Below are 25,159 nucleotides of genomic sequence, written 5' to 3'. Positions count from 1 at the left end.
ACATCAAATACAGAGCTGGTACATGATAAACATTTGATAAATTTTTATTGAATGAATGAATATAAATCTTCACCCCATATTTTGGCATTATGGAAACTTCATGATTGTGCAGTCTGGACTGATCAAATTGATTATGTGTTTATCAGTCAGAGAATTGCAATTATTAACACCAATAAAAAAACATATCAAACAGCTTTCATGTGATTTTTAAAAGTATATTACAGTAATGCTCATCCTAGAAAAGCACAATATTGTTACCATAATATAATGATGATAAGTAAATTAAAACTGAGCTATCCCTACTAAGGGGCTATTCAGGGATAAGATTAAAATGACAAAGGAAATGAGTTTTAAAGACAGCCTGCTATCCAGGTTTGTGGTTACTGGAAAGCTATGTGGTTGAACAAAATTTAAACGATAATCATCTTATAAGAGATTACCACAAACAGCTATACAAGGCCTATAATGTAAGCTTAATTAGAAAAATTTACCAGACAATTATTGATGAAACAGAGCACTACTTCATTAAGACTAAATGTTATCTTGACCAAGATGGACATTAATTGATAAAGTGGCTTATCATGAAATAAAACTGAGAAAGCAAAAAGCCTCAAGACTTAAAATAGAATAAAGGAAATATTTTTGGATAGTTATTTGAATTAAATCACCATTGAGGGCTGAGGTTGTGGCTCAGTGGTAGAGCACTTGCCTAGCATGTGTAAGGCTCTGGGTTCAATCCTCAGCACCACATATAAATAAAAAAAGGTATTGTATCCATCTACAACTAAAAAATAATTTTTAAAAATCACCATTGACTATGCAGCAATAAAAAATGACAAAATCATAGAATTTGCAGGGAAATGGATGGCACTAGAGCAGATTATGCTTAGTGAAGCTAGTCAATCCCTAAAAAACAAATACCAAATGTCTTTTTTGATATAATGAGAACAACTATGAACAGAGCAAGGAGGAAGAAAAGACTAACATTTAACAGAGTCATGAGATGGGAGGGAAAGGGAGAGAAAAGGGAAATTGCATGGAAATGAAGGGAGACCCTCATTGCTATACAAAATTACATATAAGAGGTTGTGAGGGGAATGGGAAAATAAACAAGGAGAGTAATGAAATACAGTAAATGGGGTAGAGAGAGAAGATGGGAGGGGAGGGGAGGGGGGATAGTAGGGGATAGGAAAGGTAGCAGAATACAACAATTACTAATAGGGCATTATGTAAAATTGTGGATGTGTAACTGACGTGATTCTGCAATCTGCATTTGGGGTAAAATTGGGAGTTCATAACCCACTTCAATCTAATGTATGAAATATGATATGTCAAGAGCTTTGTAATGTTGTAAACAACCAATAAAAAAAATAAAAAATTAAAAAAAATCACCATTGAACATTGAACATTGAACAAAGCTGCCTCCTGCTTGACTAATAATTGATTATGATAATTTTCTGCTCTTTGATTATAAGAATATACTTTCTTATATCTACACATAGTATGAGAGACAGGAATAGTTGACAATTAATAATATATATGACCAATAAATATTATTTTTCACTAGTCATAGTAATTTCAAGAATTCAAAGGCTACTCTATCTTTTCAATTTTTTATCAATAATATTTGGGAGTTTTTGTTCATCATTAAGGAACTATAGATCAACATTTGGGTATAATTTCCTTTTAGTGTTTGAACCTTTTGAGTTCCTTTGTTTTAAGATACAAGTATGTAAGTTCCCACGCAGATACAGTCATCTGATTCTTGACAATGTGTCAAAAATGTACACTGGAGAAAAGAGAGCCTTTTTAACAAATGATGCTGGGAAAACTGATTATCCACATGTAGATGATAGAAAACTAGACCCTTATCGCTCACTCTACACAAAAATCAACTCAAAATGGATCCAAAACCTAGGAATTAGACCAGAAACTATGCAACTCCTAGAATAAAACATAGGGTCAACACCCCAACTTTTAGGCACAGGACCCATAAAGCTCAGGAAATAATGTCAAGAGCTAATGAATGGGATGGCATCAAAAAGTTTTTGCATAGCAAAGGAAACAATTAGAAATATGAAGAGAAAACCCACAATTAGAAATATGAAGAGAAAAATCTTTGCTAGCTACTCTCTTGACAACCAGTTAATATGTAGAATATATAAAGAGCTCAAAAAAACATAGTTCCAAAAATTCAAATAACCCAATCAATAAATTGCCAAATGAACTAAACAGACATTTCTCAAAACGAGAAATACATATGGCCAACGAATAAGTGAAAAAAATGTTCAACATCATTAGCAATTAGGGAAACAAATCAAAACCACACAGATTTCATCCCACACCAGTCAAAATGGCAGTTATCAAGAACACAAATAATGCTGGAGAGGATGTAGAGAATGAAGAACACTTTTACACTGTTGATAAGACTGTTAATTAATATAACCACTATGGAAATTAGTTCAGAGGCTTCTCAAAAGGACTAGGTGTGGGACCACTATATGACCCAGCTATATCACTTCTTGGTATTTATCCCCTCAAATTAAAGTCATCTTACTACAGTGATATATGAATACTCATTTTTATAGCAGCACAATTCAAGAGCTAAACCATGGAACTAGCCTCTGTGTCCATCAACAGATTAATGGATAAAAAATTGTGTTATATATACACAATGAAGTTTTATTCAGCCATAAAGAAAAATGGAGTTATGTAATTTGCAGGAAAATGGATTGAAGTAGAGACCATAATGTTAAGCGAAATAAGGAAAACTCAGAAGACTAGAATCTCATATGTGGAAGTTAGAGAGAAAACAGGCAAATAAAGGTGGAGGTAGATCTCCTAAAAATCAAAGGAAGATAAGTAGAGGAAAAGGACCAAGGGATGGGAGGTGGGGAGGGAGGGAAAAGTACTGGGGCGTGATATTGGCCAATTATATTGTTATATTATATGCATGTATGAAAATGTAACAACAGATCCCATCAATATGTACAACTATAATTCCCCAATAAAGAATGTGGGAATAAAAAAATGTAAGTTCCATGAAGACAAAGGCTGCCTTTTTAAAAAATTACTGTATTCATAGTTAAAAACAGAAGACACTGAAAGAGGTTTTTTTAATTGAATAATGAACATCACAGGGATTTGAGAATGGAGTTAGACCAAAATCCTTCCATAACAGTAAAGGTTGATTTTATTTATGACATTTCTGCTTTGCATTTATTTAGTGCTACTCAGCCTAGCAATAGAAACTCAAGTACAAGGAGTCATGTTCATCCTCTTTATCTATATTGTAATTGTTAATTTGACCACTACGAATTAATGAATATTCTTCAATCATGCATTGAAAAATGCTTAGAATGTTTTTAACCCCTTTTCTTCTAATAAACTTGGTCATAATCGTTGTTTTATTTGTTTTTAGGTGTACCAGGATTGCTTAACCACTGAGCCACATCCCCACAGCCTTTTTTTTTTTTTTTTTTTTGAGACAGAGTCTCATTTAGTTGCTTAAGGACTCACTAAGTTGCTAAGGTTGACTTTGAACTCATGATTCTCCTGCTTTAGCCTCCCCAGCTACTGGGATTATAGGCATGCATCACTGTGCCTGGCTCATAACCAAATTTTAATAAACTGCATTGATTTATTGAGTATGTGACATAAACTTAATCACATTCCTCCATTTTTCTGCTTATAAAACATTCTTTAAAACTCAAAATAACATTGAGCATAATTCCTCTCCTACCTTTCCAATCCTTTGAAAGCTCCTGAACATTCTTAACATCTAACATAGACTCTTTTGAGGGGACCATATCTTCTGAATTGATGTCTATCCCTGGGTAAAGAGACTCAAGCACTTGTGCATAGAGACTCAAGCACTTGTGTATGGAGAGACTCAAGCAGTATCTCTCTGCGCTTCTTGGTTGGCTTTCCTTCTTTCCTCCTGCAGGCATGAAGTAACTTATATGATTGATAAATGTTAGGGGGGTAGGTAGCTTTTCCGTTCCTTGTTCTAGCTCCCAGGAGCTCCCGTCTCACCAAGAGGAGGAGGTGTTCTCTGCTGTTCCTGCACAAGCAAGCTCTTGTCTGACTCGTGGAGCAGTATGCTTCAGTCCAGCCTTGCCTGCAAAGGGGTGAATACATTTTTCTAACTCTTACAATAAATGTAAGAGTCAATGGATGTTTCCTATTTTACCTGGCACCTATTGGTAATTAAGGTGATATTTTGACCCTCAGTTTTCATATTGGTCTTCTCTGTGGGAAGATAAAGATGTCATCTACTGGGTTCCCTCAACACTTCACATTTTGTTACACTGGCCAAGATTACTAAGAAATATGTTGTAAGAAACTAAGCCCAAAATGAACTGGTCACCTAAGACTGGTGCTTAGATTTTCATGTATTGAGGGCATGTAGACCTGATGTCAGGGATGACTAACCTGTAGTCACAGTAGGCACAGTGATTAAGGCCTATGATACATTTAGACTCTCAGAAACTTTTTTTTATTTTTTTAAATTCTGATGATAAGAAATACATATAATCTATCTTGGGTTGTCTTTATAGTAATGCAGTCATAAAATAAAATTTTAAATATTTTAACAGCTTTTTAATTTTTTTAATGAAAGAATCTCCTAATAGCAGAAGTGCCCAGGGCCCACAAAAAAAAAAAAACCTATAATATGGCTCTGCTCAATAGTCTGTAACATATTTTGTTAGGTTGTTCAGTTGATTAAAGCAGCTTAGTTGACATTAATTGCTTTGAACTCTGTTAAGTGTTCCCGTAGATGTTGACCCTGATGGATGCAAGCAATGGTCACTCTGTTCTGTCCACAGGTGAGTGATTATTCCTAATGAAGGTAGAATTAAGCAAAAAGCACTTGAGCAGAAGGACAAGGTCATCAGCAAGAGTGCAGTCTCAGGGCACAGGTTGCTCCAGCTTGCACTAAAGGTACACTTGGCATACATTTTTGGAGCAAGGGATCTCAACAGATGCCAGTATGAAAAGAGCTGGAACAAGATTTTTTTTTTAGGGAAACATCTTTCTGTCTGTGAATCTTTTAGATAATAGGATGCAGAATATATTTTGTTAACTTTTACAATGCCAAGTGGCTGATTGCTTCATTCCTACCAAACACTACTAAAGTTCTTAAAGTTCTTGTGCAGGCACAAGTTGCACTCTGGAATAATGAACTTGAATCCATGTGTCTTCTCCATCAAATCATATATGAGAGTACTAAAAAGAATCAACAGATAAACATCTAAGTGAGAGTGAACATTAAGGCTAGAAACAAGCTGCTGTTCAAACTTGCTCTAATCCAGATTGAGAGAATATTCTTGAGAAGATTTCTGAATTCAAAGTTGTAAAAAAGTAACTGGAGAGCCAGGCCTCCCTGGGTCTCTTGGGGAACAGGCATTAAAACTCCCAGCTTCAGTTCAGGAGTTCACTGAGGGTGATTTTCCAGTTAGAACAAATGTAGGGAATTTCATGTATATTTTCTCCAATACATTAGTTTCTCAAACCTAAGCAACTCCACAATAAAAGGCAGTGGCAACAACCTCTTTGGCACAAGACTAAAAATGACTACTTATAGGATGCCCTGGAGGCACTTTTGGCTTAGGGAGCTCATTCACAACTGTATTAGAAAATGAGGCTCAAATAGGAAATGGAAATTGAGATGTTTTACAGGATGAAAAGAAAAGTACCTCAAACAAGACCTGGTGACTGGAAACATCTTCACTGCATTAGAAGCTTTGCCACAAGACTTCTGTCACAAACGTCACTTTCTGAGAGGAGATAGTATATGTATGGGTGGGTTTCCCTTTCCACATATAGTAAATTTGTAGCACTGAAATTAAACTCCTACTGAGAAATTCTTCTCTTTAAGTTCACAGTTGCAGACACTGTACCATTGGCATCTTTTGATAGACAATCTGGTGAAGATAAAAGCCAATTTTTTTTTTTTATATTCACCCGCCTACACTCAGACACTATTGAGTTTCTGCTATAGCTTTTGGCAATACTAATACTGTGTTATAGAAATGTAATTTTTCCTGGGATAATTTCCAGCAAAAGGGTACTGGCTTGTTTTCTGTAATTGTTGGGTATGGGGCCAGGGCTATTGATAACCTCACATGTCCTATGATCTCTTTGAGCTCTTCGACAAGTGAGGAACACCAAGCACCTGGCATTGAAATGTGACTTTTGAGGACCTAAGGGTTTCAATGAGAACCTTGGCTGGGGCTGTTGCAGTTTTTTTAACTCTACCCCTTTCCTGGGAATCCTTTAGACAGAGACTAAGCAAAATAGAAATTAGAAAAATCATGTTTGGATTTTAATTTAATTTTGCTGAAGTTTTTTTTTTTTTAATTTTAACTCACAAAGCAAGTGAACTTGATTTTGGACTCACCTCCTTTAAACTAAGTTAATTCCTTAATTAACATACTAGAGAATATATTCATTTTTAAAAAATAAATATATTTAAAATGCACAAAACGAATGTATATCATAAAAAATGCTTACAGAGTGATCACCCAGGTTCAAGAAATAGGACATGTTTTCTCACATCTCATGTCCCTCCCTCCAAAGATAACTACTATCCTAAATAAGGAACTCTATTATGCTTTTATCATCTATGAGTTTCTAACCACAAAGCTTCACTTTTACCTTTATATGAGCTATATTACATATGTAATTACATAGTACCTTTACCTTTTTTTTGTTTGGTTGGTTTTTGGTATATAGAATAACTTCTTCAACATGATGTTTGTGAAAGCCATACATGTGTAGCTGTGCTTGATTTTATAACCTGGTTCACTGATGGTTTGGCTAAGCTGAAACCAGATGGTAACCATTGGGGCTGCTGAGTCTGTTCAACCTTGGTGCCAACAATGCAGAATTAAAAATGGATGTGGTTGCTCCACTCAGTGGGTAGAATTTAATGCCATTTTCAGAATTCTGGCCAATAGTCACCTTGATGAACCTTGTTAGAGTTTATTGATTCCTGGGCTGTAGCCAATAGCCTGGCTGTTTGGTCTGCCACTTGGCAAACTGCACTGTGGCACATTCAAGGTACTTCTCTTTGGGGCACAAGGTCTGGAAACAAATCGCGACTATTAAGTGAACCATCTGGGTCATTCATGTCAACGCCCATGGTAAGGGCCAATTCTGATGAAACGAGCTGAGACGGAGTCAAGCTGCTAAGTCTGTGTCACTCAGTTTGCAAACATGGCTGCCTGATTCATTATCACTCTGAACTTGCAGTATGTTCACCACGATACACAGGAAACAAAGAACTTTATATATTTTTGATGCAGAGCTACCACTGCCTCAGATATGTGGCTTCTGTCGGCAGTTGATTTGTGTGACATCCAGTGAATAAGGCTTCCTGTCATGGGGCGAGTCCCTGCCCACTTCTGGCAGACCTTTGACCCTCCCCTGGTGCTGTCTGTGGAGCCTCGCCACTGTTAATATGTTTTTCTGCTTATGATATTGTTTTTCCTATCTGATTTAATCTGCTTTTGCTGCTGTGATAGAATACCACCGATTAATTATTAATAAACAGAAATTTATTCCATAGTTCTGAAAGCTAGAAAGTCCAAGGTCAAAGTGCTGGCAGGTTGGTGATTGGTAGTAGGAGCCTGTCTGCTTCCAAGATGGTGCCTTGATCACTGCATCCTCCAGAGGGGGAGAAACTCTATTCCAGAACCTTTTTTATTAAGGCATTAAACCCACAAGGGTGGAGGTCTTATCACCTAATCACTTCTTAAAGGCCCCAACTACCTATACCATTACATTGGCAATTAAATTTCAACATGAGTTTTTATGGAGGGTGGGGCTTTCAGACAATAATACAGTCAAGTCAGTTGACCACTGTAGCTCCTTGAAAGTAGTGTAATGTGTATAATGTGCTCATTTTTCTGGAGCATTTCTAGCCTGACAATATGTGCTTTTTACTTCAGAAGGTATTCAACAGTGGGTAGATAGTGATGGTATTTGATACACCTCATATTCCTCACTATGTAATGAAAGCTAATATTGATGAACTTTGAAACAGCTACCTCAAAGATCAACTAAGAAAAACTTCTGACTTTACCTCCTTCTCCTCCTCCTGATCCACACCAGCAGAATACTGGCTGAATGTGTCTGTCTCCAGGAAAGGAGCATCTCCTTGCTCTAATTCCTGAGTAATAACTAGAGTGAATGGCGTAGAGAGTTATCTGGATCCTGAAATTTAGGGATTCTGCCCTGACCATTGCTGAGAATGATACACCTTTCTTTCTGCCTCATAGCAATCCAGGCCAGCACAGTAATCAGCACTCTTGGTAGTAGCCCAGCCTGAAGGAGCTCTTGCAGACTGATACTTATGCCACTTTATTTAATTAGTTCATTGGAGGTCCTAGATCATGAGGGTGATAATGGGTATCCAGGTGTTATAAAAATTACTTTATCCCCATTGAATTTGATCCTTCTGGACAAAATGTCTGAGTGTAAATAGAAGATAATGTAAATAAATGTAAAGTTTTGACTATGAGAATAAGCTATGACCATTTTTGTAGCAGTGTTGGGGGGACACTATGAGCAGGGAACATGAAGAAGAAATACTTTTGACCATGGGAGGTTTAGTAAGGAAGTGTCATTAATGGTCCTTCCTTTTTTGTCTTCTTTCTTTCTTGGTCCCAGAGTGTGTGTATAAACACAGGCTGTACTATTGAGCTACACCTGTAGTCCCTGCATTAATGATCTTTGCTCATCTAATCCACTCCTCATAGAGAAATATGGCCTTCTGGAGAGTTTTCAGTTTCAGGGAGCATTCAGATGGTGAATCTGGCATCTTCAGCCAAATGACTCTAACCACAATTTGATTGTCAATCTATTAATTGTAGAGGGAAGTCTACAGGAAGTAGCGGGGCACAGCTTCATTTCCTGTGCTCCAGTCAATTCATTCAGAAGTCTTCTGCATTCCTATCACTAATTCATCACTCAGCTTTTCCAGGTGAATGCCATCCACTGTAATGTGAACAAATTGGATCGGTTGCACTGACTGGCCTCAGTCAGTCCCATAAAATTTATGAACCAGACTCAATTATCAAACCAAACAGGAATCCTAAGATATATCAGGAAGCTGTTTTGTTAGAGGCACTGTCAGTCTGTGTCCCTCTAACCACATATAATGTAGGTAGCCCAATAATTACAAACAATATTTTCTTTCCAGAGACGTCATGATTATGGTAGGGTTGCACATCTTGAGTGGAAACCAGACATTAACTTTTCTCCATCCTGAAAACAAAATCTAAGGAATGATTTAGAAAATACCATCAATAGATCACAAGTCCTGTTGACTGCAAAGATCTCTCCAGAATGAGACTGCCTTGGTTTCTTGGAATTACTCCCCAGAGAAACTTATGCATATTCTGAGAGTAATTATCCCTATAGTGAGAGTCCTTCTTGCAGAAAAGTTGGTGTAAAATTTGTCTCTAACTTGTCAGATGATCAATGAAACCACCTCAGCACTGGAAAGTGGGTGCTGAGTTTATGAGAATTGTCCAACTGATTGGGTCCAGGTCTCTGAGAGGAGTGGTTAAAATTGAAACTGCAGATTGTCCTCATCCTGCTTAAATAGTAGCTTTACTACACTCTGTATGAGACAAATTCAAAAAATTTGGTTCTAGCCTCTGTTGATCAGACTAATAATGGTGGGTGAAAGATTGATAGACTTAATAGGAAAGATTGTAATAAGGCAAAATGAAATAAAAAGGAAAATTGGATATTGTTTGCAGATAACTCTCTGTGGAATTCTTATAGATGTGTTCTTCTTGTAAGCCAAAGCACTTGAACATTTTTTTCTAGATTATCTTTTCCAGGATATTTGTATAGCAAATAGCTTGGGTGATACAGGTAAGTGGCTTATTCTACAGAATAATGAAGAGTAAGTAAAGGTATACTTACTGCCCATTATAAAAGGTCTAGGTTCTTAAAGCATAGAGTAAAGTAGAGGTAAAGCTAGGTTTACCATCCATCATAAAAGATCTGTGTTCCTAAAGTGTGGAGTTCCTCAGTTATGACACAAATCTCATGCATGGGTAGCACATACCTGTAACCCCTTCATGTTGTCCCTGAGAGAAAGAGAAATTGATATAAACACTAAATAAATGCTGCTTATTGTACCATGAATATAAAATTCTTTCACTTGAAATAAAATCTTTGACTTAGGAGGTTCCTATGTTCTATTAACAGTCATGAAACAATGATTTGCTAACTTTTTATACCTCAAGTAGTGTAAAATTTTAGATCTTTCCTGATGGACCAGGAAAGATTTGGATGTTTGCTTATATATATATATATATATATATATATATATATATATATATATATATATATATATTATGCCTGCTTGGGAGTTACTGGGCTTTTAAAATTTATTGATGGATGTCTTTTTTTAGTTTTGGAAAATTCTCAGTCATCATCTATCAAATTTTGCTTTTATTCACTTTTTCTTTTCAACCTAAGAATTCAATTAAATGTTAGTTTTCTAATTATATTGTCTAGTCCTTTTGTCCTTCCCTCTGCCTATGTCAACCTGAATAGTTTATTTTGACTTATCTTTAGCAATAACTAACCTTTCATTCCATCTAATCTGGTGATATACCCAGTCACTGGGTTACTAATTTTAAATACCATTTTTTAGTTCTATGATTTGGTTTGCTTTTAGATCTGTGATGTCTTTTTAAAATATTCTGGCTTCCTGTTAAGATGTTAAAGTTTGACTTCTATCTTTATAAGCTGATGCATATTATTGTTCTGAAAATTTCACCATTTGGCATGTGTACAGCTCTGTTTTTGTTTGCTCTTGTCCTTACTCATATTGGCATGTATTTTTGTGTTTCCTTGTGTTTGAATGACTGCTAGACACTTTTGAAAAATATGTATAGAAATAATTTAAGGGCTGGAATTTTTTTTTTCTCCAGAAAGCATTGTTTATTTCTTTCTGTCAGGTGGCCATGCATCTCTAGCAATCTTGAAGCACCTTAATTCAATTTGAAGGATTAAAGTTTTCTAGACCACATAGACTGCATAATCCATAATCCTGTTTTACTTCTCATTTATCCTTATTTAAGATAATTATCTCTTATGGATATCAAATCTAAACACATTTTTAAAAATTTTTGCTGTTTTTGAAATTCAACTATTTTCTGCACATATCAGTAACTTATTATTTTTATTGTTCAAATATAGTGTGTTCTTAAATATACCATAGTTTATTTTTCCATTTTCTTTGCCATGATCCTAATCTTGATCGACCTTGTACTTCAACTTTTATGTCTTTTTTCTCTATGAGACTTTTGGAAGGATTGCTTAATCTCTCTGCCATCTGTTCCTGATGGGAAACTGTTACTAGGGCAAATGTGGTCCTATGTTCCACACTTTCTCTTTGGATTTTCCTCTGCTCCAAGATTCTTGGTTTAGTGATTTCTCACTTTCTTCATAGCTTGTTGATGCTCCTAGGAAAATTTATACTTCATTCAGAAATTGTGGTTGTATCCAAAGGGAGGTTTGTTCTAAACTAATTAGACAGCCATTTCAGAAACTACCAGGATGTATTTATTCTTTCTGTGTTGCTTTTATTTCATTAAGGTTTAATTTACATCGAGTAAAATGCACAGATCCTATAAAAGCAGTTGAGATTTTATTCTGGTATTTTCTTCCAAAATGTATGTTACTGAGTTCCTATCACTTGAGTAAAGATACCATTCCCATCTTCCTGGAGAGTCACATCATTTACCTTTCCAGTGAGCTCTCCTGCTTTACCCCACCCCAACAATCAGTTGTTTAATTTCTTTCATTATATTATTGACCTTCAAGTTCATTTAATAAAATTATATAATATATATTTTTGTTCAACTTGTTTTTGAGGTTCATCCATTTTTCACACATACAAGTAACTTATTCCTTTTATTATTCAGCTATAATATGTTGTTAAAGAAACCATAGTTTATTCATCCAATTCTTGCTGATGGACATTTATGTTGTTTCCCGTTTAAATTCATATGAATGTATCTTTTATGACCATTCTCAGGACTGTTCCTTTGAATCTAATTTGTCATGGGAAATGAGAGGGCAGTCATATTTAAATTTAAGGTGTAGCTATATTATTGGAGTTTTTTTACACCAATCTCCATCCCCCACTTAGTGTTCATTAGTTAGTTTTAGTTGTCATTTTTTAATTTTAAAATTAAAAAAAAATCTCTTACAAGGATCTCAGTGTGTGCTAGACACTGCACCAAATACTTTAAAATATTAACTTATTTATAATAATTCTGAAAACTCATTGGGATAGGTATTATTAGCCTTCACATTTCATGAATGAAGAAGCAGGTACAGAGAAGCTAAGTTTCTGAGGTCACAGTACTAGAGGAGGAGAGTCAGGATCTGAATCCATACTACCTGGTTCGAGAGGCAATGTTGTCTTTCTGGAGTATTCATATTTAAACAGGATGTTCCTTCAATGTGTCCTCATATAACCTTGCTGTATATAACCAGGTTCACTAAAAATGCTGCAGATGTTCATTATAGTACAGTACTGTACAAAAATTGAGAAAACATAAATGTGCCTTTTTGAGTAGCAATGTTGTCAAACAAAAAAGACTCATTGCAAGCCAAGGATTAAACAAAGAAGCAATTTGAATACCTGCAGACCCCAATCAAGTCTGCACTAAAATTTGCTCACTTATTCAGAGAGCTATCTTCCATTTTCTCTATGATTTTTCCAAATGCATATGACAAATATATGGAAGGTCTAAAGGTGACCTCATGTATCCTCAGTATTCTTGTGAAAGTTGGCTTTCTATAATTTCTAAGAATAATCTGATCTTGGTTTCATAGACTTCGCTGTAATGCATATTTATCTTGGCAAATACTTTAAGGCTCACTACTGCCTCTGGTGACATTACAGACCAAGACCAGGTGGGGGAGCTCTCCATAGAAAGTTTGACCCAGACCAATCCAGGAGGCAGTTTCCATGAAAAAGCAAAACTCAACTCTTAAGTGGAGGCAAAAAAAAAAGAGAGAGAGAGAGAGAGAGACTGGAGAATTTTTCTAGCACCAAATGAGAAAGACAAGGAGACAATATAAATGACAAACTAATGCTGAAGTTAGTGGTTACAAGAAACCTCTTGATTTTTTTTGTTGATTTGGCATTCTAGGCATCAAAGAGAAAACTAGCAAAATTGAGAGAAAAACCAATTGTTAAAAAACTAAATATTTTTTTGTTCCAAGTCCAGACTAAGTGAGGTGATGTCAAGTTTAACGTCATCAAAGCACCTGCCTGCTCATGGTTGTGTCCTCAGGACCCAACAGTGCCTGGCACATGGGAAGTACTTAGGAAGCTCAGATAAAAGAAGGGGCCATATCTTGACTTGCCAGTCAGAGAAGGTTGCACTTCTTTAGTAGCAGTAAAAGTCTGAGTTATTACTGGATGGGGAGGGCAATAAAATCAGGGGTTCACAAGTTGAGGAGTTACCTTTAAGAAGAAATTAAACAAAATACAAGGCAAATTTTCATGCACTCTTACAAGTCTGTGAGATAACACTTATTCTGTTTTTATAAATGAGAAAACAGGGTCAGAGAAATTTCAAAAAGCACCCATGTCAACATAGATTATTATTAGAGCAACTAATAAGAACCTTATAATAGCACCTCTGCCAACTTACCTTGATTATCCTGGGACATACCTAATGTCAGTTCCTAGAGGCTCATTGGAGCAAATGACTCAGCTTTAAGATGGCCTTGCAGGTTCCCTTGTGTTCAATTGCCTACTGGTATAATTTCAATTAATTCATGGGTCAGATTAGAGTCATAATAATATTTAACAAAATACATGTTGCTGATACCATTTTTATTATTATGGCTGTTGTCACATCTTCAGGTAAGGTTTTGTAATCCTAGAAACTTAATTTTTTAAACTAGAAGCCATGAATGCCAGTATGAAATCAGCTTCATTTCTAAACTTTATATCTGCTCTCTTCCTCATGTATCCCAAACTGCTAAGTATCTTTGTCCTGAGCCCTGGAAGAGTAAAATCTATGTGTGTGTGTGTGTAAAATAAAATATTTTAATATATGTGTGATGATTAAATTCCCTAAAAGTTATAATCATCTTTCATATCATGAAAGTAAATGATCTATCATTCCTTTTGTATACAATATTGGTTATTAATTTGGTTGTAGAAATGGACACAGTGTCTAACACAGAGGTGTCTGATAGATTTCTGTAACTATGTGTCTACAATAGGCAGTGGGTATAGTGTTACTGCAAGTTGCACATTTCATTAAACAAGCACACAGCAAAATTTAAGTGCCTGGTATGCAAAAGTCTAACTTAAGAAGTTGAGTAAAAAAGTAATGAAATCATTACGATATAGTTAATATTTTCTGAGCTTGTACCTATGGCAGTGCTTTATATAAATTATTGCGTTTAAACCTCACAAGGTATGAAGTAAATCTTTTAATTGTGAGGTTTTTAAATTTAAATTTTATTTTAATTTTCAGTACTAAAGATTGAGCCAGGGGAAATATACCATGGAACTACATCCCCAGTTCTACTTATTTACTTTTAAGACAAGTCTAAGTTGTTCAGGATCTCACTGATTTGCTAAGGATGGCACCAAACTTGCCATCCTCCTACCTCAACCTCCCAAATTGCTAGGATTATAAGCATATGAGACTTTTCAAACAGATGAGCAAATTGAGGCACAAGGACATTATTGATTCATTTAAGATTACTTAACTTTGGTAAAGATAGTACTTGCACTTAAGTTATATGCTACTATCCTGGGTAACTTATCTAATATTAGACAGAGGAAGATTGGATATTTAATGTCCTTTTCACGTACAATTGCATCTTACTAAACTAATCAGGGGAAAGATGAAACCAGCTCATTTTCTCTATTAACAGGTGACCAATTAATTTTGCCTTCTTGTCACCTGAGTTTAATGGGATTAAGGAAGTGAATCAGCCAGATAGTGCCTGCCCCACGAAACTGGCATGCTTCCATGTCCATGTTTATATTATTGCCTACAAATATGAAGATGGTCAGAAGGCACATTGTGAATATCACCAGCCAAGACATGAATAGTACTTCCTTTGCTTTTCCAGGCCAGAAGCACCAGAGACTAGCAGAGGCTACATAGAGGCTGGATGTTGGTCCACTGGCAGGTGATGACTATGGCCGCCTCACATGTTCTAAGGCTCATTTTCTATGAGATTGAAGGCTGGAGCGAAGTGGGATATAGAGAATACAAAGCTGACTATATAAGTCACTGGGAAAAGGTGAACTACATATTAGTATTACTTTTTTTTTTTTACAAGAAGAGTATAAAATTTTTAAGTCTAGTGAGAATATATTTAAAATGTGATTTTTCTCTGAAGTTCATTACTGAAATTATGAATAGACTTGAACAAACAGCACACAAGGTAGTACCTATGATATTAGAGCAACTCTAATCTTAAGATCCTAAATGGGGTCATTCACAGACTCCAATTTCAGTAGCCAATTCACCACATTCTAGGGTAAATGATATGTTTTATCACTTAGTGGAAATGATAATTATTAATTTCTAAGTGTCTAAAAATACTTATCTAATTTCTCTGCTGCAAGATCTTGAAGGATCATTGTGACATCATTCCTCTGCTAATGTGGTCCCATGCTTTGATCTTCAACATGTGGCATACCAAAAGGTTTTCCTTTATGTGGTATTTTAAATATCTTGCTAGTTAAAATGAGATCATTAGAACAAATTCTTAGTCACAAAAGACATAAGTGGAGTCCATTAGCTTCAGCCAAATGAAATACATAAGCATTTAGCCAAAAGCTATTTATAAGCCACACATGGTACAATTGTGAGCTCTGAATCACAGGGTGTGGTCCAACAGGAGGACAGTGGTAAACCAGACAACATGAATGTTTCAGCTCTAATGTTTGAAAAATAATCTGGGAAGAATCAGAGTGAGAAAAATCTGGGTTGAAATCCTCATACATCCACCCCAGGATGTATAATCTCTTGCAAATCACTTGTTTTCTTTAGAGGTCTGTTTTCTCATCTGTTAGAAGGGATAACAATAATAATTTCTTTATAAAGAAATGTATAAGTACTCCAGAAAATATATCAAGACATTTTCTGTACAAGTGAGAAAATTCTGAATTCAAATTGGCTTGACAATATAAAAGGGATTTATTACTTTACATTACTGTCAAATTCATAAAGGCGTCAAATCCAGCTGTTTCAAGTTCAACTAGATACAGGTGCTTAAATGATGGTACCATGATTGTGCCTGTCCACATCTTGACTGCACTTTCCTTTGTACTGGCTTAATTCCTCAGCAAGCTATTTCTTTACTATCAAGGAGAGCTCCTAGCATCTTTTAGCTTAGGACTTTCATCTTCTCATTCCCTACAGATTAAGAGGACCTTTTCTAAAACTCCGTCAGATATATCTTTCACTGGCCTGATTTGGTCAAGCATCCCTCCCTGGAGCCAGGAGATGAAGTTTAAAGAAATTCTGGACTGGGATAGGTGGCACATACCTGTAATCTCAGCTACTCTAGAGGCTGAGGTGGATTGCTAGTTTGAGGCCAACCTCAGCAATTTAGCAAGAACCTGTCTCAAAATAAAAATTATAAAAGGACTTGGGATATAGATAAGTGGTATAGTGCTCCTGGGTTCAATCTCTAGTACCAACCAAAAATAAATAAATAAATAAGAGAAATAAAGGGTTTTCAATAAACCTTATAGTAGGTGAAATGTCTAGAACAGTGTGTGGCACATAATAGGTATTTAATAAGTGTATATTAAATAGTATAAAATAAATAGAAATAGAATCCAGCTATTAAACTCCTTAAATAGGAAGAGCTACTAGCTTTCAGTCAAGTTTTCCTGGACTACACATAGAGGACTAGAGCCTGTTTAACCTGGGGGCAACATTCAGGTAAGGCAGATCACAATGTGTGATGTTTTATAGGACTCCATTTTTAGGATAGAGGCTGTTTTGTCATTTGGAGAAAGTCAATGAGTTTCCCCAAAGAATCTGAATGCAATGGAAAGCTGTTAATGAAAACTTTGTGGATAAATATTTTTTAAGGAATATCATAATGCTAACAGAAATTATTGTTTTGTTCCATTATACAAAAACTATGGCCATTGGCTAAAAACAAGCATTCATTCCCAAGAGGTTTAGTCAAACAAAGTAGAATAGTCTTATCCATACTCTCCCCACAAGCAACATAAATAATAATTATTATGACATTTACTATCTCTATGGCAGTGTTTCCTTCATGAATAATTAAGGATAACTAATAGGAACCTAAGGCTTTGTTGTCTATACTTCTGCTTCGAATATTGTTTATGACAGAAGCATGATGTCATGTCTAAATCTGTACCAGGAATTATGATAATCTGCTTTGGTTTATCTTTCTGAAGCAAGGTATTTCCATGAGCACAGCTTTTGGATAAGTTAAGATAAACACAATATATCAAATGTAGATAAGACTAAAAGCCAGTTATTAATATCCTTGAAGAAACTCCACTTGACGTGTAAACACTTGTGCTTTTATTTCAAACTCCCATGCATCCTAAACATCTAAAGTTCCAGTGTATTCTAAATATCTAAGGGTCTCATTTGCTTTTGTTTTCTCTCAGCGATTTCACAAAACAACCAAAAGAAGTGGTTTTTTTTTTGTTGTTGTTGTTGTTTTGTTTTGTTTTGTTTTCCCCAATGATGAATTAAGACCAATTATGACCTATTTGGTTGCCAATAATAACTTAGCTGATTGACCTTCACATTTATGGGAAAATGACTTTTCTCAGTTTGCATTCACTATGAATAAGTCATTCTCGGCAGCCCTGTTCTGGACCTGGGGCGATCCTTGCATTGGTACTGAACATTATCAACCTTGCTGTTTGAAATGTGTTCCTGTGTTTTTTGGCAGGAGTGGATATTAAGGTTTAAAAATTAAATCAGAGACTTTTCATTTCTACCGGAGAATAAATAATCACATTTCTTATTTATTTTTAAGCAGTCATCTCAGTGGAGTCACACATTTTGCTTATACTATGACTTATAGATCATAAAGCAATAGTAACAGACAATTATTATTATTAAAATTATTATGATGATGCATTATTTTACATTAACGTTTTCAATATAATAACTTGGATCAATACTGTAGTTAAGTCAAAGAAGCCCTACAATCTCAGATGATAAAATGCTTTTTTAAAAAAATGAGAATTTACAGGATAATCTAGCCACATTTGAAAAATGTTATTCTATTCAACTTGTGAGAGACATGAAACTAAGTCTCTCAAATATATAAATGGCCAATTTTTGTAATACCCTAGGATGTTAAAGGAGAAGAGTGACAGGAGACCTAATAGTGACTTCTCTGACACCTGTAAGAAACAGAAAGGGCAGATCAGGAGGAAGCCAAGGAGCCTTTTTTTTTTTTTTTTTTTGGAAATGGCTTTAAAGGCTTACCCTCTCGACACTGATGTCATGATTTCTACTCCATTATCTATCAGAATACTGACTTAAATGTCATCCCTGAACTCCTGGCCAGACTTGATATTCTTTTCTTTATTCTTATCCTCTGAGCTCTTGCTTTGTCATTTGACCCTACTTCAGACGCTGTATGTTTAATGTATGGCCCTTTCACTCCCTTTTGGTTTCCTCTCTGTTATTTTAATGGGGGACACACACCAACTCTAAGCTTTGAATGGTCCAAAAATATTAGTCACATTATGAATCATTTTCATTTGTTGAATACATACAAGGTTCTATCTCTTTTAATCATCATAGCATGTATATAGCCTGCCTCACTAATTTAGGTGCATAATATTGATCTACTGTGTGTGCCTGCACGCACTTGTGTGAGAATCTGTGTGACTGTCTCAATCCCTATAGAGAATTTGAATTGTATTTGCTCGGTCAAATTTTAAGTGCTTAAACAGAGAAAACGTTAAATGCAACTTGAGCATCTGATTTAGAGATACAACCATGTTCAAATAGTATTGTGGCCCATAATCAATGTTTATGAGTCACTAAAGTTCCATAGGCTCAACTTTTCCATCTTTAAAACATAAATAACAGCAAGACCCTCCTAAGATGTAATCAAATAGAAATGTGTGTACACATACACATACATACACACATTTGTATATATATGTATGTATGTGTGTATATATCATACAATGACCCTCAAGAAATTAATTCTTCCTATATTTTAAATTTCCCCCAGGCCATTCATTCTAGTAAGCACAATATTGTGCTCAATTTCTACATTTAGGTTTGATTGAATAAAACTGAACTATTAGGAAAATTGGGATGTATGACATTTATCACTAAAATCCCTTACAATATTCTCTCAAAATGGTAAATTATAATAGCATTTATAATTATTAAATTACTAATAATTATTTTATTTTTAAAGAGAATACTGATTCAGGTCAGGGAGTGGCATACACCTGTAATATCAGTGGCTCAGGAGGCTGAGGCAGGAGGTCCACAAGTTCACAGCCAGTCTGAGCGATTCAGGGAAGTTCTGTCTCAAAAGAAAGTATCAAAAGACCTGGGCATGCTGAGGCTATGGCTCAGAGGTAGCGCTCTTGCCTGGCATGCGTGACACACTGTGTTCGATTCTCAGCACCGCATGTAAATAAAGTTAAAAAACATTCATTGAAAAAAAAAAGGGGGCTGGGGTTGTAGCTGAATGGTAGTGTGTTTGCCTCTCATGCATGAGGCACTGGGTTAAATTCTCAGCACCACATAAAAATAAATAAATAAAAATAAAGATAGTGTGTCCATCTATAACTAAAAAAGAAATTTTTAAAAAAGAGTTGGGGATGTGGTTCAGTCATGGTTATGTGCCTCTGGGCTCAATCCCTGGTACAAAGAAAGAAAAAGAAAATGCTTATGTCATGAAAATAGATGCACTATATTTTTTGTGTGTTTTGTAAGTATTAACAGAGTTATTGAACATATTATTCATTTGGAAGTTTCCTAAATACAAAAACATAGCATCTGATTTGTATTTGATTGAGTTCATTTACCATGACTTATTTGATTTGGCCTTAAATTTAATTAACAGGCTTATAGATGGTACAATTAGCTGAAGAAGAGTGCCACCACAGAAAAATTGAAGTGGGAATCAAGGAATTCATGAAAATAAAATCTAAATTTTTTTTTTGTACTGTGGATTGAACTCAGGAATACTTGACCACTGAGCCACATCCCCAGCCCTATTTTGTATTTATTTAGAGACAGGATCTCACTGAGTTTTCTTAGTACTTTGCTTTTGCTGAGGCTGGCTTTGAACTTGTGATACTCTTGTCTCAGCCTCCAGACCGGATGGGATTACAGGTGTGTACCACCGTGCCTGGCAAAAGCCAACATCTTGATGTGAAATCCTGAAGATCGTACAGTAGTATTTTTTCTGGCAAAGATTTATACTTAATGCACCAATGACAGCAGCTTTAGTGAAATAGAAATGTTTCTTAGTCCCAAAGAATCCAGGCTCCTGATGAGCTGATGTGGAGATAATTATTTATAATAGCACTTACTGGTAAAGAGAAAAGAGTGAAACCTTAGCCAGGCACTTAGATGTGTGACTAAGGCGGGTTTATTTCTGATTCTAAAGCACTGGAGTGGAAGTCACACGGTGACTCAGAGCATTGTGATGACCCAGCTGTCCACAGAAATGCCTCTCCAGTGTGTGGTCAGGCATCACTGTGCCAGAGGGAACACTCACTGCAGTATAGTCATCTGTACTCATCTACCCGACACAGTGTCAACACTGGTGAGAGAGAGGAACATGCAGTTCATTTATCTCCAATACTTTGAAGACAGTTTTCACTGATTTCCAAAGTGCATATGAAATGGCATCCTGGACGGTTCAGCTAGTATTGAAAACAATACCAAGGGCCATTTTCATGAAGAGTTTGATGATTTTCTTCTACCGTGCTAGTCTGATTTATTTTACTGGGAGCCATTCATTCACTGGGGAAAGAAGCAGCCTGCCTCTTTTGACAAATTCATTAACAGCTATCCGTCCCTTGTCATAGGAATATTTCATGTAAGTCAACCTAATTAGACAAGTCACACAGGATAACAAGTATATACCAAGGCAGATAAGCACATAGCTCATCTCATTTGCACCCATCAGATGCACTCCTTTTCTCAAGAAGAGCCACTGCTGTTTTCTTGTAACTTGGTTACTTGTTACTTTGAAAATTCTCAGAATTTGGGAGTACAAGGAACAGGCTCCAAACCTGCTCATATAAATAAATAAGTAAAATCCCTCTATAACATATTTTATACTTTGATATTGTTTTTACTTAAATGCCAAAATACTGCCATTCTACATTATTTTTCATAATAATTTTACTCTATTTTTTTTCAAGTCTAGTTCATTTAAGGATAGCTGCGCATACAATTACATTTCTTTCATGAATAAATCCATTGGGGTAATCAAAGTTTATAGGCCTAAAAAGTATATTGTTTTGTTGGTTTTAGCCATTCTTGATGAGATACCCATTCACACAATAATTCCTCTGTGTGTTCTACTTTCCCCAGGAAGACATTTTTGACATTTTGTTTTTTAAATCAGGGTTAGGGTCTTCCTCTTTTTGCTCACAGAATACTTTGTCTTTACCTATATTGTATTTTTCTGATTTCTTGTCTGTTTTTCCTACAAACTATGAGATCCTTGAAGCAGGGACTATTATATTCATCTTTGTCTCCCCCAAACATGTATAAAAATGCTTGTTTGTAGAAGATACTTTAAAAGCATTCACTGAATAAAGGAACAGCATCAAGTTCTTAATCTAGGATCCAAGTTAACTACTTGTAAAAAAAAATACGTTTTCCTACCAACAATGAAAAAGAATACAATTGACTAACTTGATGAGCAGGCATTAAGATCCAAGTTATGGCCTATTTGCTGATTTAGCTCATGGTCCATAAATAGTACCATTTTAAAGCTTTGAATCGAAGGACTTTTCAATATTTTGATACTATTTACATGAACCACAGAGACCCCAAATACACACCTTTAAATTGTTCATGATGACTAGACAGCAAAAAAGGAAACAATAGGCATGATTATATTTCAATATCTAGGTCTTGAAATTCAGGGCAGAGAGGTGGCAGTATCATTTTATCTTGAGAACGGAAAGTCAGGAGTCTTGTGAAACGTGATGCAGTTGCTTCCATGGAATATTGTCAGACCAATAGGAGATTGCGAAGAACTTTTATGGACAGTATAAATATTTTGAGCCGTGGGCATCATTACCAGCTGATATTTTCTTCCCTTAGGACCAGCTGTTCAGGAGCATCCCGGACTAGAGCCAGGCACAGTTGAGACTTGGATCTAACTAAAGACGGCTGCGGATTCTTCTGCAGCAATGTCGGTGTTAGAAGAAAGTCGACCATTTGCTCAACAGTTATCCAATGTCTACTTTACAATACTTTCACTTTTCTGTTTTAAACTTTTTGTGAAAATCAGCCTTGCCATCCTCAGTCATTTCTACATTGTGAAAGGGAATCGCAAGGAAGCGGCGAGGATAGCAGCTGAGTTTTATGGAGTAACCCAAGGACAAGGTACGTTTGCGATTCGCTCTCCCGTTTCAAGTTGAATTTAACTATCATCTGATTTGTAATCCAAGAAAACATCACATGTTTTCTTTATGGACAGCTTCAAAGTAAATATTTTGTAAACTTCTGTTAAGAAAAATTCTTGTCACTCATTTCATTGCATCATGAAGAAGAAAATTACTTTTCAGTGTGCATGTTTGGGTTAAAATCAAGGTATCCTTGCAAAATTGGTTGATGGAAAAACACTGTTATTCATGTATATCTCTTTCTATTAATAAGTGTTTAAAAACTTTAAACATTTCTCTTGCCAAGTCATGGTTTTAAAGGTAACTGATTGCATTTCAAGTGTGCTTTGACCTGCACCTGCATTATAATAGTTTAAATCAAATATTTAGTAGTTAAAAGAATTTTTATTCAAAAGAGATTTCAAGATTTTATTTCACACAATTTTATAACTCAATTCTAAAGCAAAACACAAAAAAGGAAGATTTATGGCATGTGTTTTCCTAAAGGGATTGTTATTGCTTTGCTCAGTTTGTGAAAAATTGATTATAAAAGGATAGGAACATGAATTAGCAAATTTTCTATGGGTGCAGCCAAGCACATCCATGTTTGTTAGAAGAAATTGAAATGTGTGGTGAAATGAAAAAACTGCAATATTAATCATATGCTTTAAAGGCCGTAAAACCATTTATATTCTATTGGACCAATATTCTATGATATTGGTAAAAATGATTCAGATGGTGAGCTTAAAAATGACATTTTAATTTCTTATAGTCTTTCAGCTCATTTCTGATTTGAAATGAATCAAGGCATGCATGAACATTTTATAGCCCAAATACCTCTAGAGCAATTTAAATTTTCATTATCAAAATTTAGTGTCACATAATTAGAAAATACAGAATTCAAAAAAGGAGTACTTAGAGTAGAAAGTTCAACTTCTTAAACACTACTTGTCAATTTGTTTCATAATTCATCTTAAAATCTATCTTACTCTATCAATATATGGAAACTTGAGTGGAAAATATTTTGTGATGTGTGAGGTAGATAGAGTATTTTTTCTGAGAAAGATTACTTTTGTGGAAAGTGAGGAATTTATATACTCACTCAAAAGGAGGAAAATCATAATGCCAATAGGAAATTGTAATAGGAAACATGAAATCCAGAGGAAATAGGAAAAATTCAATCCTTTACCTAATAACTCTGCTTCAAAACAGGCATAAATATTTAAATACGACTTGTTTACTATGTCATCCAACTGAAAATAACAAATTCAGTTGACAAATGGGATACTTCTGTGTGAAAACAGCAAACACAGAAAATTAAACTTAAAACAGGTAAGATTTTGAAGTGATAAAATTTACTCTTGTTGGCAGCCTATAGGTCATTACTTCATAGTGAAATCTTATATATGCACAATGAGTATTAACTTACATAAAACACTGGAATACTTGCTAAAAAGAAGAATTTTTATTAAAGTTATTGGCAAGGGTTTTGGAGGATGTTTTAAAAACTCCTTTTTGTTCATATTTACAAATAAAAAGACAGTTCTGCTTGGAGTTGTAGTTCAGTGATAGAGTATGTGCCTAGTACAAGCAAAATGCTTGAGTTCAATTTCCAGCATGGTGAGAGAGAAAGAGAGAGAGAGAGAGAGAGAGAGAGAGAGAGAGAGAGAGAGAGAGAGAGAGAGAAACAGAGATAACGACAAAGACATCTCCCTTTAAAATGATCTTAGTGGGCTTATACAGGAAATAGCTCCCGTGTTCCCATTAACTCTTTTGATTTCATCTTAGGATATATTAGACCTCTAGGATTTTGTCTCAACACAGAGTCAGGAAGGAAATCAATACTCACTAGTAGAAAATATTTTTTCCTGTAAATCTAAAATGGGAATGAAGTTATAAAAAGCTTTGTGTTGTTTTTAATGTTAGGCCTATTTAACGAAACTCTACTTTCCAATATCATACATTAATCTATATATTTAACAATAGAAAATGTAATTTTTATTCAGTGCAAGCACAATTAGTATATAATTTTATTTTAGTATTAGAAGACTAAATCAAGTACTTACAAAAACTCTTAGTCTCTTACTGCTAAGAAAAAATTCTTCCTTGCCCAGGAAATTATTTCCTCCATTTAGCATAAATTTTTGTCTTTCTCTCTCCACCCCACCCCCCCTTTTTTTTTTACTATAATTAAACTAATTTTATTTTGTTTGTATCTTCCAGGTTGACTATTCAGGTTCAGTTATCTTTGTTTAATCCAGCAATTTCCTTCTTCCTTGGAAAGATTATCACCTTCATTTCACTTTGAATTAGGTTTCTCATTCCTACTCTCAAGGATTAGCCAGATTGCTCCCCAAAATATCTGTGAGCAGTTGCCAAATTCCATGGAGTAAAATACGATGTACATGTTTTCATGTCTTTCATAATCAAAGACCTTGTTGACATTCTAGATGTCCTCCTCCTGGGCAGAACTACTTTGGTTTGAAATAAAAGAGGCTGTTGGTTTTTCTCAGTACTAAT

At 35.2% G+C, this 25,159-nt stretch overlaps 1 protein-coding gene across 1 annotated transcript in view; it reads left to right on the top strand.

The window, feature by feature from the left end:
- Asb5 (ankyrin repeat and SOCS box containing 5) overlaps positions 1–25,159 on the top strand; it is a 91,869-nt gene that overhangs the window by 25,452 nt on the left and 41,258 nt on the right. Inside the window, exon 2 of the mRNA XM_005325533.5 lies at positions 22,356–22,640. Within this exon, the coding sequence (XP_005325590.2) occupies positions 22,445–22,640 (196 nt within the window). The 5' untranslated portion in view covers positions 22,356–22,444. The remainder of the gene's footprint in view (positions 1–22,355; positions 22,641–25,159) is intronic.

This window comes from Ictidomys tridecemlineatus, chromosome 14 (assembly GCF_052094955.1).
Source record: "Ictidomys tridecemlineatus isolate mIctTri1 chromosome 14, mIctTri1.hap1, whole genome shotgun sequence".
Lineage (NCBI taxonomy): Eukaryota > Metazoa > Chordata > Mammalia > Rodentia > Sciuridae > Ictidomys > Ictidomys tridecemlineatus.
Note: the sequence above shows the minus strand (reverse complement) of the source record. Positions and strands in the feature narration are given on the sequence as shown.